Source organism: Gekko japonicus, unplaced genomic scaffold (genome assembly GCF_001447785.1).
Source record: "Gekko japonicus isolate JY-2015 unplaced genomic scaffold, Gekko_japonicus_V1.1 scaffold1877, whole genome shotgun sequence".
Classification (NCBI taxonomy): Eukaryota; Metazoa; Chordata; class Lepidosauria; order Squamata; family Gekkonidae; genus Gekko; species Gekko japonicus.
The window spans coordinates 290,329-310,610 of NW_015170338.1; the positions used below are offsets into that span (position 1 = coordinate 290,329).

The 20,282-nt window shown below is 43.0% G+C and overlaps 1 protein-coding gene across 1 annotated transcript in view; it reads right to left on the minus strand.

Annotated features, from left to right (window-relative positions):
- STK32A (serine/threonine kinase 32A) overlaps positions 1-19,738 on the minus strand; it is a 123,678-nt gene extending 103,940 nt beyond the window's left edge. Inside the window, exons 1-2 of the mRNA XM_015418159.1 lie at positions 19,605-19,738; positions 4,871-5,044 (exon numbers count right to left, since the gene is read on the minus strand). Coding sequence (XP_015273645.1) covers positions 4,871-5,044; positions 19,605-19,723 — 293 coding nt within the window. The 5' untranslated portion in view covers positions 19,724-19,738. The remainder of the gene's footprint in view (positions 1-4,870; positions 5,045-19,604) is intronic.
- Between the last annotated feature and the right edge of the window lie 544 nt (positions 19,739-20,282).

Here is a 20,282-nt window from a genome sequence, read left to right on the forward strand (position 1 = left end):
GGCTGTCTGTTGTTGCTCCCTTTCCCGAAGGCCCAGCAATAAGGACTGTAAAATGTCCCTGCTAGAGACCTGACCCATGGACCAGAAGCAATTCGTCCTTTTAAAGAACCTCCCATCCAGATCCAGAGGAAAGGAGTAAAGGGCGGGGAAAAGAAAACTGGAGGAGGGGGGTAATCCTCTTTCTCTCTCCCCCTCCACACCTTGCCAGTTCTCAATGGATACAGTCCTACCGTGGTTCAGCCTCCCGGGTAGACTGTGCAAGAGACACGTCCCTCCTCGCCACGATCTGGAACAAGGAGGGGGCTCCATTCCAATGCCGAAAGGGACGGCGACAGAGATTCTGCACCACCCTCGGCTGCCTCTCTTGCCTCTGCTCTCCCCAGGCTCTTCACTGAGTGTCTGTCCCCAAAACTGCTGCACGCCGCCGTGGCTGGATTGGGGGGGGGGAAGCAGTTTACCGCCGCCTTCCCAGCGGGGTCCGAGGCTTTCCTCTCGGTGTTGCGACCGTCTGGGAGCCTCCCAGGACTGCCGGCGCCAGATCCATTGTAATTCAAGGCCTGCAGCTCTCGAATATGTTTTAGGGCTGGAAGGTAAGTACCTTCTCCCATTGCCCTTTAGGTCTCTGCTTCTTCTTCTGACTTTCCAGTGTCTTCTGGGATCTTCGTGCTCTTCAGAGCACAGCCAGCACATCCAGCTCAGAAGGCAGGGCCGGTAAGACTGGGGATCAGAAGATAAGCCCCTCCCCTCTGGGATCAAAGTTTGCCGGCCCTGCCTACGGAAGGGGGAGGTGCTTTCCCAGGAGTAAGGAATCAAGGAGTGCCCCACTCCTGGACCACCGGAGAAAAGACAATAATGCTAGGAAAAGTGGTAGCAGGAAAAGAGGAAAACCCAACATGAGATGGACTGACTTAATTAAGGAAGCTACGGCCCTCAGTATTCAAGTCCTGAGCAAGGCTGTTAACAATAGGATTTTTTGGAGTATACTTATTCATAGGGTTGCTGTAAATAGGAAGTGACTTGATGGCACATAATACACACACACACACACACTTGCTGTCACCTTACCGTTCCTGGTGAATTATTGACAGCCTGTGCGCGCCGAGTAAGATCAGTGCTGGAAATGAATACCATATGGTATGAACTCACGCAACAACGCCATTGTTATGATATTGGAATAACATCACTAACACTTCAATATTTAATACTGTATTGTTTTAATGAATGGTTTTAATGGCTTTGGTGATTTGATTGTTTTAATCTGTATTTTATTTTGTGTAAGCCGCCCTGAGCCTGCTCTGCCGAGGTAGGGCAGGAAATAAATTATAATATAAATAAATAAATATAAATAAAATAAATTATATATATTATTCAAATAACTAATAACATGAACTTGGATTGTATGATGCCACTCCATTGGGGTTACCACCATCTCCTTTGATGGAACAGCTTTTCTGTCTCCAGATGAGAGGAAGATTTTTTTGCTGATTCCCCCAAACTGCTGCAGACTTCCCATTTTTAATCCACACTACTCCTGCAGGTTCATTGACCCACAAGAGTACAATGTGTATGCTATGTGCCATCAAGTCGCTTCCAATGTAAGGTAACCCTATGAATTAATGACCTCCAAAACGTCCTGCCATTAACAGCCTTGTTCATATCTTGCAAATGGAAGGCTGTGGTTTCCTTGATTGAGTCAATCCATCTCTTTAGTTGTTGTGGATTTTCCGGGCTGCATGGTCGCTGTCTTGGCATTATAGGACCTGACGTTTCACCAGCAGCTGTGACTGGCATCCTCAGAGGTATACCACAGAAAGGTGGAGTACTCTCTGTGTCAAGCAAACGGATTCTCTTCTGAAATTCTCTGGCGCGTTCCAATAAACAAACTGTTAATTTACAATATGATCTCTAGTCCCCCTTCTCTGAGTCCAGCTTGAACATCTGGCACTTCTTATTCCATATATGGTAAGAGCCTTTGTTGTAAAAACTGGGACATCTCTTTGCTTGTGTGGATAATATATGATGGTTTGATCATTGCTGCAGTTTTTGATGTCTCCTTTTTTGTAACTAGAATGTATATTGAGTGCTGCCAGACTGTAGGCCATTGGGAGAACAATGTGGGGGTCATGAAAGGTGGGGGGGAAGGGAAGTAGCCTTCTTCTAGTACACCTCTACTTGTACGGCTTAGGATCCAATCTTTGTGCCGTGTGGAATCCTGTAACACATCATCTCACAATATGAGGACATGGCTTTAATACATGAAGCAGTATTTCAATTGTATGAGGGTTAAAACCAATGAAACGCCTCTATACTTGTACCAAACAATTGCAGAAATCCATTTTTCCAAATCAATTTCTACTTGATCTAATACTGATTTATCATTTATATCAATAATTGTGCATTTAATATTGTTTCTATTCAATATTATTTCCATTCTCATGTATTTGAAATAATTATTATTTCAAAAAGTGCTTTGGTTTTGAACCAAAAAAATACTTTTGCAACAAAGTACTATACTTCTTGTTTGAATATACTGAAAGAACAGCAGTCCAACAAATAAATGGTACAAAATTTGTGATGAAACAGTGTCTGTGTGTTCATATCTGTCTGATTATAAGTGGCAGACCAAATTATTCTTGTTCAGAGAAAATTTCTTATCTAAAGTAAACCAATCCACTATAACAGTAAATTTAGATGCTTAGCAATATAATCTTATTGAGTAATCCTATCCATTGCCCTCCAGTTTATGTTTACATACAGAGGTTGCTGCATACTTTGCCACACAAAGTTCCTTATGATCGCCCATCACTTATTATAAGAAAATGAGAGATCAGAATAACATTCATACATAAAAATAAAATCCTAGGTAAAGTTCATTTTAAATAAGGCTGTCCATAGGTTAATAGTAAATTCAACCAGCATTGCATCTCACTAGTTAGTTCCAGCTGTAACTTCATATGATTATACTGAGATATCCTGCAACCAGATCCCAAGACACCCAACAAGGTTAGATTTCCTGGGTATCAATATTCTCTAGTGATTTTATCCTTCACCTGTCTGCATATTTAATTTCATCCATTCCAATTTTTTATACTTCACTTTATAACTCAAGATCAAATGGAATTAAGAATTTTAAATAAAACTTCAAATCATCATCCTGAGTGATATATTATTAGCACAGTATCATCTACAATTACAGACCATTTAAAAAACCATAGATTTTAAAAATCATCCCCACATGAATTTGCACAGCTATAAACTGGCGGATCAATAAGCTGCTGTTGTGGTGGTTAAAGTGTTGGGCTAGGATCTGGGAGACCCAGGTGTGAATCCCTACTCTGCCAATGGAAGTTCAATGGGTGATCTTGTGCCAGTCACACACCTTCAGCCTAATCTACCTCACAGGGCTGTTGTAAGAACAGAATGGAGGAGAAAAGAACAATATTAGCTGCTTTGGGTTCCTAATGGGAAAGCAGGTGGGGTATTTTGTTTTTGTTTTATTTTGAGAAAAATGTAACCATTTTTGTACCCACACAGGGTTATTTTTGAAGGGAGTAAATTTATTTTAATTTTTTTTGTGTGTGTGAATACTACTCCCAAAGAAGGCAAGATACAGACATAAAATCTGATTAGGTAAAAACATTTTTGGTAATATTGAATCCCCAAATCTGGGTCAAACCTTCAGCAGAGGAAATTTAGCATAGAAAAATTTAAGCAGGGTTACACTCTTCTAAGCCCAGTGACCTCAGTTGATTTAGAAAAGTGTCACTCTATTTAGGGTTGCCCTGTAAGTCTCCATTATCACCTGAACTGACCAAAAGATTTATTTTATTTTCTCCGTTTCTACCCCACCTTTCTCCTCAGAGGGGACCCAAGTTAGCTTACATTGTTCTCCCCTCCTCCATTTCACCCTCACAACCACCATGTGACATAGGTTAAGCTGAGAGCATGTGACTGGCCCAGGGACACCCAGTGAGCATCCATGGAGATGAGCGCTTGAGTCTCCTAGATCCTAGTCCAACACTCTAACCACTACATTACACTGGCTCTCACTGCGCAACATTTCCACTGAGGTATGAGATTCACTGGTGATTACACTTATTTGGATCTTTATGAGAGCCAGCCTGGTGTAGTGGTTAAAGAGCGGCGGACTCTAATCTGGGGAACTGGGTTTGATTCTGCACTCCTTCACATGAAACCAGCTGGGTGGCCTTGGGTCGGTCGCAGTTCTCTCAGAACTGTTCTCTCAAGGGTAGTTCTCTCAGAGCTCTCTCAGCCCCACCTATCTTACAGGGTGTGTGTTGTGGGGAGAGGACAGGAAGGAGAATGTAAACCGCTCCAAGACTCCTTCGGGTAATGATGAGCGGGATATAAAACCAACTCCTCTTCTTCTTCTGACTGTAATCATCAATGGTGATGGCAAAAATAAACCTAACCTAGACTATGGGGGGGGCTTGGGGGGGGAGTAAACTAACATTCTTTGGGATTAAAGAATCTCCAGAGGAAATGCATATATCTGTCTTATTCAATTACAGAAGTAGAGAGGAACAAAAAATGAGGTTTATTATAGTGAAAAGGGCAATTCTTAAATGATTTTGAATAGTTGGTGAAAAACTTACATATACATTGATTTATGCAGATTGGATTACATTGTGTACTCTACTAGCACTTTATGTATCAAACAGTATCTCAAGGAGCCAGCATCTTCCCTTTATGCTGATAAGTCAAGTTAGTGCTGTCTGTCAAACCACAACAGGCAATGAGCACCATCATGCTTTGGCACTACACATAGGTGGCAAAGTTCATGAAAGCTCATCAAGTTAAAATTAGTACATGTGAAAAATATTAATGAATCTTTCAAGCTCATGCTCACCTGTGAATAATGCATCTGCTTTGGAGGTAGTCCAGGGCTAAGGCCAGCTCACAAATGAAGAGTTTCACAGCATCCTCTTGGAAACGGACATTTTGCTGTAGGTGGTAACGCAAGTCACCTCCAAGAAGCAGATCTACCACCATAAACATGTCTTCCTCATCCTGGAAGGAGTACCTGAATAAGATGCACAGGACACAAAGGGTGCTTCTTGGTTAATGCGGTGGTCAGAATGTAGGTGAGGAGAGCAATGATTCTGCCACTCAGATCCTCTCTGTGTCAACGTGAGGACAAAGTAGCATTGTAGGACAACACAGTGCAATAGGTTATGCCTGATGATTTTAGTGTTAGGGGAACCCTAAGCAAATTATACATTACAGTAGCCACAGGTCCAACCCGTGGCTGCTGACGCCATTTCAGAGGACAATGTTTGTATCTGACCCACTGACCTGCTACATCCTTTGTCAATAGGAATGGTATTATTCTGAAGCTACTTGACTGCCCCTAATGACACGTGGCCAAGGTTTAACTCCCATAATCATCCTAGGCACAGAACCACAACCTCCATCCTTTCCAGAGGGCTAAAAAACACTCTGATGGAAACTGCATAAAAGTCCATGTGGCCATATTTTTATACAAGATAATTGTGTGAAATGAGAACTAGATTGAATAAGAACTCAACTGGACAAGGAAACAAGAGGGAAGGAAGGCAGCAAAAATGAGCCCTTCAATAAATGCTTTCTAGCCAGTGGTTTGCTTTACAGAAAGTGAGACTCCAGGTATGAAGTTTGTCTGGAGACATCATTCTCTGTCTCCATAATAATCTCAGACATGGGGAGAAAATGCAGCCTGCGCCTACCCAAAAGTGCTTTCAGTTATTCCTAATTTCCAAGGTTAAACCCTGGCATCGGGGGAAAAGATGCCAGAACAGAGCTCTACTGACCTCTGGTACAAATCAAGCCCTGCTGCTAGCAGCTCAGTCTTTTTTCATATAAGCTTAAGTTTTCTTCACAAGCTACTTCTACTTGACTTTATTTAAATAACACTGTGTTAAAGGTAAGCTGAAGTAATCAATACACTTTAGACTTGGAGATGTCAATGCTTTTGAAAACAGGAAGGAAAATTAGCTGCTTTTGTGCCAAGAACTTCCCTGAGGGACCAGCATAATTAAATACAAGGAAAAATCACATCATCTCTGAGTCAATGAGCAAAACAAGATGCAGATGTGTAAGCAAGCAACAGGATTGTAGAAGCTTTTGTAGCTATATCCAGTGCATGAGATTATCCAATGCATGAGACTATCCAGTGCGTGAGACTATGAGCTATATCCAGTGCATGAGGGACAATCACTACAACCAGGCACACATATACTTCTTTATATATCACTCCCATATTAAAGATGGGACTCTGGAACCTAAGGATACCTCCATGTTTGGAACTGTGAACATCTGAGAGTAAGCAGTGAGCCATTAGTTATCGATGCTCACCACCCCAAAACAGAAAGAGCAGGTGCAAAAATTAGACATAGCAAAAGTTCTCCATTCTGGGGTATTAAGCTGCAATATGTGTAAGCCCCTTTTAAATAATAGTTGATTAGATAATCTTTTCCAAGGTCTTAGCATAAAAATACCAGATAGACCAGACAGGCTAAAGACTGGGTATGTAAGAAGTACTACGAAAATTCCTCTAAACGTCTGGAAGAGTCACATCAGCAAACAGATGTATTGGCTCTGCAATGCTAGGGTTAATATCACAGTATGTTCAAGTAGCAGTATTAAAGAAATATGTGTTTGCACACAAGGAATTATTACAGCTCTTGAGTGTGAATCAATTTAGATTTATGGAGTGACTTAAAAATCCTGCTCAACAGAAGGATACAAGAAATCAATCTAGTGACCAATTGAGCTGTTACTTGGTAATAATGCTCTCTACAGGGTTCAACATCATTTAAAAAAAACACAAGTGGTCTGTTTTGTTTTTTAAAAGGGAAGAAAGAGGACAAGCATCTCTTGAAATGCATCCTTCCTGGCCTAAAACATTTGCCTTCCTCGTATGTTGTTCTGAACAATTGCTGAACATCAGCATTTTAACTTCAGAAAGTCTCTCATTGACTCTACTATCAGTCCAGGGACATATTTATATGGCTAGGTTTTGGAGATTCAGAGGCCTGCTTCAGGCACTTCCTGTCTTCAGAGTCCAGACTGGGTGGAGTATTACAGGACCAAATTAGACAAGAAATCCCTGATTGTCAGTGGCATGGTTCCCTTCCCATCACCAGGCAGAATCCCTGAGTGCAGTCCCTTTCTGCTTCCCTTCTCCTGGCAACATTTCATTACATCATCAACTCACTTCCCACTGGCTTGCCAAACTATATGAGAGACGAACAGGCAGGAAAGGGGTGGCAAAACTCACAGCAAGCCAACCCTCCTTGAACCCATGCTCTTGCCTGGGCAAATCATCAGATGCCCTCCCATTCCCTGCTTACCCAGTTCCCAAAATAAATATCTTGTATGAAAGAAATCTCCCTCTAGCCTTCTCCCACCACACACACACACACACACCTAAAATCTCACCTATACTTAACTTTTATTAAAACCTAACCAGAAATCTTCAGTTCAACTGGGCTCCCCCTAAGACTATTTACCAATAAATAATACAGAGCTTCTCATCTGATTGGGCATGCTGTATAAATTGGTGCCATGTTGATTCACATACCAGACAAAGCCTGGTAGTCTGAATTGCTTCCACCAATTTTTAGGATTTCTCAGGAAGGGGGGAAAACTATGAAAAGTACTGGGTTCGCTACATCAGGACGTGGACCACGACATCGGAGAAGACGCATTTATTAGTACTTAACACATGGAACAAAAAACTAACGGGCGGGTGGCCAACTTTCTACAATTGGGGAGGGATCCCCCTAGGTTCTATTGGTAGGTTTGACCTTCCCACCAATGTCCCTATTGGCTCCTTACTTGCAGTTCAGGAGCCTAGTCCCTATTGTCTTAGGGATTGAAGCTCTAGAATGTGAGACCAGCTCAAGAACGCCCTGAGCAACCAGCCAGTCCAGTTCGGCTTCTATCTTTGGCCACAAGGAGAGGGGCGTCATGTGGAAACGCCGGCGGATGGGGGCTACTTGAGGGTCTAGCTGTAATGACACCGGGGGACCCTTGTAACATCCCAGAGCTCCGTCAAAAACCACGGGAAATTCCCGGCAGACCTCTCCAAAATCCTGAGGCAAGCATTTCTTAACCCCTCCAACGGTGATACCCAAGGCCTCGAACCAGGCCCGGCCCAGAAGGCTTACAAGGTTACCCTCTACCACCACCAAATCCAGATTTCCCACAAAGTCTCGATATTGCACCTGGAATGTCCCGACTCCCCTGATTGGAATGGGATTTCTCTGGAAATCCACCAAGCTTAAGGGTGAGGGCCGCAGAGGGGGTCCCCCTGTTGGGCAAAGTCTGATCAGCGTGTCCACGGATATGATGGACGCTGCTGACCCCGAGTGCACTTCCATGGAACAGGGGGACCCCTTGATCCGGACTTGTACTTGGATCTTCGGGGTGGCAGACTGGTTGGGGAGGCGTAGTACCTGCAGTGGCTGATTGGTCAGGTGGTAGAGGTTGGAGGTCTCAGCGGCACACTCGTGTGCGGTGGCGGCATGGTGGCGTGGCTGCGTGGATGACTGTGTGTTCCGGGGGCCCTTGGACCGGCAGACTCGGGTGAGATGTCTTGCTTACCGCAGGTGTGGCAGGTCACGCCCCGGAAATGGCACATCTTCCTCTCATGTGCCTCTCCACAGCTGGCACATTGGGAAAGGCTGGGGGCCTTACCGGCATGACTGCTGGTCGGCGGCCCCTGCTGTGGGCAGTGTCGTGATTGCCGGACGAGGCAGACATCTTCCTCGTCTGAGTTCTCCGGGCTGTATCCTGTCATGACCTGATGTGCTGCAGCTGTTGGGCACTCCTTGTGTGATGCCTCGTGTGCGCTGGCGAGCTGCAAGGCCTCTTCCAGGGTTATCTTACGGTTGCCGATCATCTTCCTCCGCAGTTTGGCGTTCGTATGTCCCCACACGAATTGTGTCAAGAGGTTGTCTCCCACCTTGGGGAAGGAGCAGTCCACAGCGAGTGCGCACAGGATGGCCATAAAGGCTGCGGCTGATTCCCCTTGGGCCTGCACTCATCCCTGGAACTCCATCCATCTAGCCAGGAAGGTCGGCTTTGGACTGAAGCAGTTATTGAGGGCTTCGATTATCTCCTCAAACAAACACTCCAGGATGGCGCGGGGAACTAGGAGACTTTTGGCAAGCTGAACGGTGTCGATTCCACAGGAACTGAGGAGGGCTCTTCTTTTTCCTGCATCTGTGAATCCATTTAGCTCGATGTAGCACATCAACTGATCCGTCCATGAATCCCAAACTTCAGGACATGAGGGATCAAACTTGTCAAGGCTTCCGTGAGTGGCGGCCATGACTCACTAGTGTTGCGGGGAGCCAGTTGACGCGGTGCAGTGCTGCTGGAGAGCGGTGCGGGGCATGCTGGCTTCCTCCTGCTCAAAGCTCGATGCCGCTGGTGGGGAGTCAGGCTCGCTCATCGGATTTCACCTTCATCACCACTGAAAAGTACTGGGTTTGATACATCAGGACGCAGACCACGACATCAGAGATAACACGTTTATTAGTACTTAACACATGGAACAAAAAATGGCCGGGTGGCCAACTTTATACAATTGGGGAGGGACGCCCCTAGGTTCTATTGGTGGGTTTGAACTTCCTGCCAATGTCCCTATTGGCTCCTTACTTGCAGTTCAGGAGCCTAGTCCCTATTGTTTTAGGGATTGAAGCTCTAGCTGCCTCTGGCTGGTGCCTGGCAGTGGTCTGCGGACATAACAAACTATTCACATATTTTCTATACTTTCAGTTGCGCCCTTCAGTGCCATAACCAGGAGTACAGGAAGTTTGTTTAAAGTGAGTTCAGTCTATCAGTTGAGTTACAGACCATCTCATGTACAATACAAGAATTGGCTGTAGTGAAGCAACTGACTTGCAATGTAGCCATTTGGGCTGGGGGGAAAATATCATAAATATACAACCTGCTCCCATGGAATTGCAAATATAATTGTGGTTCAAGGCTGAACTCTAATTTTCACTTTTTATGTTACTAGCTTGCTAGTGTTTCTCCAATACCCTGTAATAAGTGCTGACTTATGCATTTGACCATTCAGCAACTGGTGTCAGCAGATCTATATCTGCTAATACACAGCTTCCACTAATGAGTGCAATCCTGGGAAACTACAGTTATTATTCTGAACACACTTTGGCAAGGGACAGACCACAGGGAGTAATATACCAACCCATAAACAAGGCTACTGCAGGTCACAGTGGAAGTGCATTTCTAACAAATCACCAGTTCAATTACTTTGACAGCATTTGGTAAACTGGTAGTAACACCTTTGCTTTCATTTCCCAGTCATATATTCCTCTTTCAAAAAAGTGCTCAGATTCAGGACACTGCTTCCCTAGAAAACAGATTTTGTCAGAGCCTTCCTGCTGGGAAGTAGCAATGAAGGTACTTCAGAGACCACATGGTGAATTTGTAACAGGAGAGATCCTGAGGCCCAGACATACTTGGAAATTATTTCTTCAGACCTCTGGATCGAAAATGCAAGCAAAGAATGAAGAATGACTACACAGTATGCAAAACCCAAGGGCGCCTCCACATTATCAGTTCATTCTCCCCATCTGGTTATCTCCTCCTTTCTTTCCCACAATACAAGTTTTACCATTTCTGAAAACCATCCCTTTTTATTTGATATTATGTTTATACTAGGAGTAAGGCCCATTGTGGGAAGAAAGACAATGAGTTCTAGAAAGAAGCTCCAGGTGCGTGTCCCAGCTGTGACTGGTGTGGGGGGGAAATAGAGGGAGGTGAGGCTCCACAAAATGTTAGAAAACCTTGAAAATCCAGGCTTACATCTGAAATACTTCGTTTCCTTCTGCTTAGCTATAAGGCAGGGCTGTCTCATTTTGCTGCCCCAAGTGTGTAGTATGGGAGGAGAGCCGCATAGTAACAGGTATGATTCCCTCCACCCAGATTAATGTTGATTTGGGGTTATTCTGAGGCCACTAAGGTAGAAAAGCAGCTCCTCCTATGCCTTGTTTTCTGGGTTTCAAGGGTCTCGAAAGCGGTTCCGTAGCTAGTTACAGGGTTGCCAAATCTATGTTGGGAAATACCTGTAGATGTGAGGGGTAGAGCCTGGGGAGGGCGGGGTTTGGGGTGGGAAGGGACCTCAGCAGGGTATAATGCCACAGAGACCACTGCCCAAAGCAGCCCAAAGCAGCTTGTGGTCCTGAGGAAGTGTCAGTGATATCTGAATGCTACTCATTCTGCTAGGGGTTTTTTGGGTGCTCTGAACCACTGTGTTTGCAGCAGCTCTCAGGAATGTTTCTAGCAAACAAACTACAATTTTATTTTGAACACAAAACCCAATTAGTACTAACTGAAGTTAAAAAAACTAGTAAAAATCATACTTAAGAATCCCATATGTATGCATGTGCCATCAAATTGCAACCAACTTATGGTGACCACAGCAAGCAGCTTTCAAGGCCAGTGACAAGCTGTCTTCATTGGTGGTCCCCCATCCAAGCACCATCTCTGCTTGGCTTCAGAAATCTGACAAGATCAGGCTATACCATACCATTCCACATCCCAAGAATCACATATCAGTACCCAAATCATGGTTTGTTAGTGAGAATACATTCAGAAATCACAATGAACTGGAGTTTAATCAAACCACAATTGATAAACCATCTATTATTGTGATGTCTGAGTAATCCTGTGACAGAAGAGTGTCAACAAATGCCCAGCTGGAAGCTTAGTTGCTAGATCACGTTCACAAAATGGAAGAAACAGCCTGAGTTAACACTGCACCTTCCAGCCCAATGGGCTACTCTGGCTCTACCCCACTGGAAATCCCCACATGAACCTAAAGCATTCTGTAAGTAACTGTAAGATTGGGGAGGCTGAAATCCAGGCATTCCTCCAACAGTTTAGTGTGAGCAGAAATTAAAGTTTAAGGTGATTCGTGCAGAAGCACTCAAAATCATAATTAATCTCCTATTCAATGCTGTTTGCTCCAAGAAAATTAATTCCCCCCTCCCTTATTTTAGCAAAGGCTGTCAAAGGTACATTATTAATAGTCTAGACCCCATAGCTCAGAGAGACAGGGATTGCAGATGTCATTTATTTCTCTAGCTCAACGAGAGCCATCAGATGCCTTCATTTATCATGCAATCTTTTTCGCAAGCATCCTTCATTAAACTCTCAGGGAACTCTTGTAGACAGCACCTTTTTCACAGGCAGGCTATCGCTTTCCATTTCAACTTCTAGTCAGTGACAAAAACCACACAACTTGCAAAGCTTAACCAAAACCTTTACAGAGCTCTGACATTCTGAAATAAGGCATTATTCTTAGGAATAAGTGAACCAATGAACTACAACTGAACCAAATACTTGAACATATTCAAATCTGGTTCAATTGCATTTTTTAATACCCTGCGGGGAGGGGGGGGTATAAATATAATGAAATAAATAAATTAATTAAAAATCACAATTAAAAAATTGCATTCGGATGTTCAGGACATCTGTCATTTCTATTTCTGCAAGCGTCAAATATAAGACAAGCTGTCAAATGTTAAATACAAATTACTATTGCATGTTGTTATCTGTAAAATGTTGTCAAGCAAATATCACAGCACATGCTCTGTCAAAATATGTCATATAAAACAAAGGTTACATGTTGTCTATCAAATATCATATGATATAATAGTGGTTTATAAACTATCTTCCAGGGAAACTTTGTCTCTTTACGAGCTTATGGAAGGCATGCCAGTGAGAAGATTGACAGCTTGCCCTTTCCTAATGATCTCTCTCTGCAGTCCACAGTCATGCTGCGTCCTGTGGCATACTCCCGGTTCACAATGGGTGACAGTGAGGTCCAACGGTGCCCTACATGAACTGAATCCTACAAAATGACCCAGAATATGTAGTTAACATGCAGGGGTCTTGTGACAAATACATTAGCAGTCAAGTCAATGTGGAAAGTATTCTCTGGAGGTTGAATATTTGAACACCACTGCGATATGCAACCAAATTATCATTATCAGCTATCAATCATTATAAACTATCAACAGTATTACATATTGCAAATCAACTAGCAAATAATGTCAAATATTGGCTATAGAGATAATATATCATTTGAGTATTAAGGTTGACTAAATGACACCACAAAAGATACTGTCAACTGACCAGTTAAATACAGTCAAAAATTTTAATATTATTAGAAGAAAAAAGATTTTTAAAAAGCAGGTTTGATACCAGTGCTAATTGCATAAACAAATTACAGAAGTTAGCTCTGTAGAATGAAATTAATTTTTGTTAATTATCATACATTATTTTAACTACTATCAATGTTCTGTTAGGTTACCACAAGTTTCAATAGTTCATTGAATTTTTGCTTATCCTTTTTACTGTGGTGCACACCATCAGTCTACAGTTGTACATGTTTTCAAAAACTGAAACTAACAGAGATATGAAACAAAGTGAGAACTATTTGCCATCCCTGTAGTTCTAGTAGGATGCCAGGAGGAGAAGCGATGCTATGCTACTACCCCTGATCACCGCAAGGCTAGGGGTATGCAAGCCCTGACTCATACCCTACTAACAAATGACCCAATAATAACATTTTTAAAAGGTAGTCTGACACCTACACAGTGATGCTCTTGGTTTCTTGCAGTATTCAACTGCAGTCAAATAATGAGCAGTCAATAAACGAGTCAAGCGACAATATCTGATGGGTAAACTGACTATCATGTCAAATCTCTCGAATAACAATTAAACAAGGCAAACATTTGTCATGTTGTCAAGATGGCAATGTCTGGAAAGTCGAACAAAAATTGCAAAGCAGAATTTGGGAAGAATTTTTTTGAAATCTTCCAACTGTGTTGGGCTTTGGGAAATGTATGCATGCTTTAGAGCAGTCCACACACATGGCCCACACAGAACATGCGCAAGCATTAAGAAAAGGGATCAGTTATCCATTTTGTTCTGAATCAACCTATTTCAGGATAGGGATAAACAAGGTTTACAGTTTACAAAGAGTTCTGGGTCATAACAGCTGAATATTCCTATCCCCAATAGATAATGAGCCAATGAAATATTTTATCCGTTTTCAATCAGAGTTACAGTAGGCACCATGGTGTATAAAATAAAACACATAAAGATAGCATATTTCTTACATGGTAGCTGCCTTGAGTGCTTATTTTAAAACATGGCTGAAATGTATACACAGTAAGGTTATTCTTAAGGTTTTAGAAACCTAATAAGCTTACATCTTATTTCTCAGTAGATTTCAACAAAAAGGTCTAAAGCATTTTTTACAAATATTGGGTATTCTCCCATTAATGGGGAAAGCAATCATGATAAATAATGATATTTTTATTCTTCTAGTTTCAACTATTGTTTTGAACTACTAGTTAAAGTCATTATAATTATCACTTAAGAATGAATGAGCTTATTGCTACAAACTGTTTAGCAATGGCTTTCCACAAAACCCACTAAAAAACAAATGATAAATTACATAATAACCCAAGTCTCTGTTACTTTTCATTTGTTTATTTCAGCCTATATGACCAATGGCCTCAAGCACATCCACAACATACAACATACGTATAAAATACCAACGCAAGAATTTAAGACTATACATTCAAATCCAGTTAAAATATAAGCAATATAAAAGATTTAAAATATAAAACAAAACCAACAATGCTAAACCTAGCAGCAATTATTTACGCTTCAATGCTATTATAATAGCTAAATATTTTGCTACTGAAGCGGTAATTATCGGATCAATATCTGACAGCAGATAAGAAGTCATCCATGGTTCCAGTGGAAGGTAGAGGTTACTTGAAAGATTAGGTAAACTGTCCTTGCTCAAAAGCCAGTCGAATCCGACTCTAGGGATGTGGTGCTCATCTCCGTTTTCAAGTCGAAGAGCCAGCGCTGTCCAAAGACATTTCCGTGGTCATGTGGCTGGTATAACTAGATGCCAAGGCTGTTACCTTCCCACCAAAGCGGTACCTATTTATCTACTTGCAATTTCTTGCTTTCGAAATGCTAGGTTGGCAGGAGCTGGAACTAGGTTGGCAGGAGCTGGAACCAGAGGCTCACTCCGTCTTGCGGCCCTCAAGTCTCAAACTGCTGAACCACCGATCTTCCAGCCTGCAGTTCAGTGTCTTAACCACTTGAGCCATCGCAGCCCCTACTGGAAAGATTACTGTGAGTTTAATAGAATTATGCCCTGTGTTTAATGTTAACTGAAACTTATTTCATCCTTCCTGATTCAGGAGAAAAAAAACACACTAAATCAAGTAAAGTCGGAGAGACTGACATGTTTTATCATTCTGCAGATCGATGCCAGTACTGATAGCCAGTAAGCTACAGAAAAATGAATAAAGTACATAACACTGTACCTACTAATTAATAAAGGAAAGGAGACTTCCATATACACATTTTCCAGAGTCATCTTTCTGGTTTTCAGCAGTAAATGGAATTTCTTTTCCCCTCCCTTTGCAAACTTGCACAAATGAGTGGGGGAGGTTAGCTAGGGTTGCCACCTCAGGCTTGTGAAATTCCTGGAAATCTGGAGGCAGTGCCTGGGGACAGCAGAGTTTGGGGACGGGGGAAGCACAGCAGGGATGTCCACTCTCTGAAACTGTCATTTCCTCCAAGGGCAACTGATCTATCTAGTCTGGAGATGAGTTGTAATTCTGGGAGAACTTCAGGTCTCTAACTTGAGACTGATAACCCTAGTAGAGGTGGAGTCTAGAATTAGTCTAGAACTGTGTAGTTCAACTGATAGTGGCAAGCCAATACAATTTAGCCACAAAAAGCCAAGAGCACGGAAACTGATGATTCTAGAAGATATAAAGCAACTGGGGCAAGTCACAGACAGCAAGATAAGTCAATGTTATATATGATACTAGCCTGATACCTGTGCTTTGCAATGGTATTTAAGTTCCGTAAATCCAGTTATAATACTGATGATGTGAAATTTGAAATGTGACATTTGTTGTAGGAATTCTAGTGGAGAAGATTGTAGTGTAAAAAATGAAGTGAGACATACGTACTTTTTTCGTCTCTACTGAAGGACCTCTCTCTAGACCACATTGGTGGTTCTGCCCTCAGGTGCTAGGATCACCAGGCTGCTTGATGAGCTCACTCTGGAGCAGGCCACATAGAACTGTCCATTTAAGAAGCAGTCGTCTGTTAAGTCAACTCCTGCCACCTTCCATGAAAGTGATGGCCTCTCTACTTGTGTTCCTAGGTTGTTTTGCTCATATGGAGACTGTGTTGTTCTGAGCACCTCAGGGTGATCTTGCTGGTACTTGGCCTATGTAGCTCAGTGCTCTGCAGGAGTACTATGTGCAAATGTCTTTGCTGCATTCCTAAATTGCCTCCTCCTTGTAGAGTTGGTGTATCTGGCTCAATGTTTGCCAGGAGGTTTCTTGGGGGCAAGAAGAGGTGAGAGGTGCGAGGGGGAGTTGGTGTGAGGGAGTGGTGATGTGGTGGACATTTCTTCAGGTTCTTGAGGGAGGCACACATCAAAATGGCTCCTAGAAAGGCCCATGAACATTCATTAACTCAATTGCCATGCTGGCTTTTTTGAAAAATGTCTATTCAGGAGTCTTGAATCACTGATTTCTGTAACTGTCCTCAACTGTCTGCAGCCTCTTCTAACTGTGTTTTTACCTTAGAACATTGCCATCCACAGCTGAGCAATCAGAGGGAGGTGGGTGCAAACAGGCAGGTTTTACCTCAAAACTCTGAACTACACAATTGACCAATGGGGGGGGAGGGGCAAGGAGGCAGCAGCCTGCCAGACACATGGAAAACAATTGGCGGAACACATTGTGCCCCTTTTTTACCCTCTTAATGTAACCCCCCCCCTTTTTAACAAAAATGCTTCTCATTTATGTTACATTTAAAAAGTGGGACATAACTACATATTCAGAACACCATCCGAGCAATCAGATACTAAGCAAGTTCCTATGAACCAATTTTCCAGAACCCACATTGTGAGAAGTTAAATAACCTAATAAAGGAAACCAGTTTTCTACAAATTTGGGGTATATTTCCACTGTGGGTGGGAGTGTGGCTAAGCTGGGCCAGCAGCAATGTTCCCTCTAAGCACTGGAGTCTTGTGAGCAAAAATTCAAATTTGCGAGCTACTGGCATTAAAGTTGGGAGCAAGCAATTTGGCTACTGCATAAATTAATTTGCTCTGGAGCCATCCTTCCTGAGCTAAGACAAAAATGTGTGAGTTAGAGACACACTAACTCAGCTTAGAGGGAACACTGGCCAGCAGAACCGCTAAGGTGATCCTGCTGGGGCGGCATCCTTGATGGATCAAAGTACCCTGGTCCTGCTCCTACACCTGACAGACACCGGCCTGTCTGGTGTTGGGGGGGACTGTATTTAAAGGCATCAGGGAGGCTGGGCCAGCAGCAGGGCTACGGCAATCCTGCTGAGCAAACCTCTCTGGCAGCTATAAGCATCCCACCTCCTCTTACACCTGACAGGCAGTTGCCTGTCCAGTGTAGGAGGGGAAGGGGGGAGGAGTATTAGAAGCCACTGTGGAGGCTGGGCCAGCAGGATCACTAAGGCGTTACTGCTGGGGTGGGCTCCCTCGTGGCTTTAAGCACCCTGCAACCACTGCTGCACCTGACAGACAACCACCTGTTAGGTGTAGGAGGTGGGAGGAAGAAAAAGAAGAAGAGATTGGATTTATACCCCGCCCTTCACTACCCAAAGGTGTCTCAGAGCAGCTTGCAAACTCCTTTCCCTTCCCCTCCCCACAATAGACACCCTGTGAGGTAGGTGGGGCTGAGAGAGCTCCGACAGAAACTGCTCTTTTTCAAGAACAGCTCTTATCAGAACTACAGCTTGCCCAAGGTCATCCAGCCAGGTGCAAGTGGAGGAGTGGGGAATCAAACCCGGTTCTCCCAGATTAGAGTCCGCCCACTTAACCAGTACACCAAACTGGAGTGTGTTGGAAACCATAAGAGAGGCTGGGCCAGCAGCATTACTACACCTCACAGGTGGTTGTTGGTCATTCCTGATTTCCTCAACTGTCATGAGCTCTGTGCAGTCTCCTGTAACTGATTTTTTTAACCTCAGAACGCTGAGCTCTGCAGCTGACCAATCAGAGAGTGGGGGGGGTGCAAGGAGGCAGCAGCCTGGCAGCCACATAGGAATCAATGGGGGGAGCACATTTTACCCCTTTTGACCCCTTAGGGGGTCAAAAATCCCTTCTTAGTGAGCATCTACATCATGGTAGGAGCGCTCTCCCCGAATTTCGTGTTTATAGGTCCAGCTGTTTGGCCTGGGCGTTGATTTTACAGTGAGGGGACTTTCTTTTATATATATATATATAGATTGAGTTTATATCAATTAGAAGACACTGGCTGCATTTCATTGCATAGGAAAATCAAGGTACACCCATAAGTAATTAGCTAAAGATAATGGCAGAAAATTCTTAAGAAGAAATAACAGGTAAATGATAATTCCTCTGCACATGTGCAAAATGTTTTTTCAATTAAGAGTAAAGAAGCAGTGCACATCGGAGCAAATGAAAAGTACCTTTCACTTACCACTAAGCAACTACAGTTTTATCTTTTCCCACACACTCAGAATTGAGAAACAGGGCCTACAGAGCAATGGCATTTCTCCCACACAGATTAAAGCACTAGCATGTCTGCCCCTGCAATACTGAATTCCTAGTTTTCCTCTCACTTAATAAGGTGATATTTTGCTCCTCTCCTCAATATTTGATACTTTTTAAGGGAACTGCTGATAGACTGAACAATGGTAAATTACTTTCTTCAAGGATATAAATCATATCAGCACAGGATGATAGCAATGATAGCAGTAAATAATAAAGCACTCAGGGCAGATGTGACTGAAGACAGAGATCCAGTTCTGTACAAGGTCTTATCTGCACAATGCAATGTATCATACAGACAACCTAGGGCCATCCTTTTTGATACCACAGGTTGGTAACGGAATATTTACATGTTACTTCATGTCAAAACATTCCTGCCCATGGAAACAGAGCACTCTTTGAAGGCTCTGAGTTTTCTTTCTTAGGTAAAATTGTTTTTTGTTCTGAGAAGGGTTTTTCACAGCGGACTGTTCATCTATCTATCTACGAATGCCTTTTTGTTACCAATGTTTATTTCCCAGCCAAAGCAGTCCCATCACGAGATCTAGCACATCTGCTGTTTGGCCAAAATGTTACAATTTCTATTCTGAAAGAAATAAAATCAATCAGCGTGGCACTTGCTGCCTGAAGCTAGGCAAGGTCCCAGCTCGTTATAAAAGGAACTGAACAGGGGCCCTGCAATAAAGGCCTTGGCTAAATAAGACCCCAGTTTAAACTGCAGGTGGCCCGGAACCTGCTGTTTCCCTCAAAGGAAGCAAGGCCGTCTGAGCATTCAGAGGTGCTTGTTAGAAAAAGTAAGCCAACCAGCATTGTGCAAACAAGTAATTGCAACAAGGTTGAAATGAAACAAATCAAACAAAACTAGGTTTCCAGAGAAGCCATGGCTACATCATTACAGAATGACATTTTGGAAATACATGGCAGGCACATGCTTGCAACGAGACAACACTCTGCTTACCAGAGATTAACAAGGAAAGGGTGTTCAAGACCCTGCATGATCTGCAACTCTTTGAAGACGTTTCTCACTTCATTTCGCTCAACGCATTTCTGCTTGTTCATGTATTTCATTGCATACATTTTCTTGGTGTCGTTCTTCTGAACGATGCATACCTGCAGAAAAGAAATCAAGACACTATATTCTACAGAATGGGACACGTAGAACTAATTCATTCTTTTAAAGAGTGGCTACCTGAGTATCTTACCTCTAATAAAATTTTACATTCCTAAGATGCTTTCTTATTTACAAAGGCCCTGTTTCTCTGGCACAAGCTAGCCCCATGGTCAACTGCCCTAAGAGTCAGCAACTAAAACTAAAATGATACTTTCCCACTGTAAATGAGTAACATGAAGGTAAGCCAACAACTTTTATTTTTTTAATCCCGAACTGACTAACTTTATATATGTTGAGAGGTCTGACGCAACAGCCTGTTTCTTAGCCTACGCCACAGGCATAGGGATGCCAGGTTCCCGCTAGAGACAGGGGAGTGGTGTTAAGCTGCTGTAGGACTTGCTGAAACTCTGTGGTTTGCCTGTCACCACTCCAGTGGCCAGTGGGAGAATAAAAAATTGAAAAACTGACATCAGCACAAAAGCATTACATCACTTCTGTGGGGAAACTGGAAGTGATGTTACACTG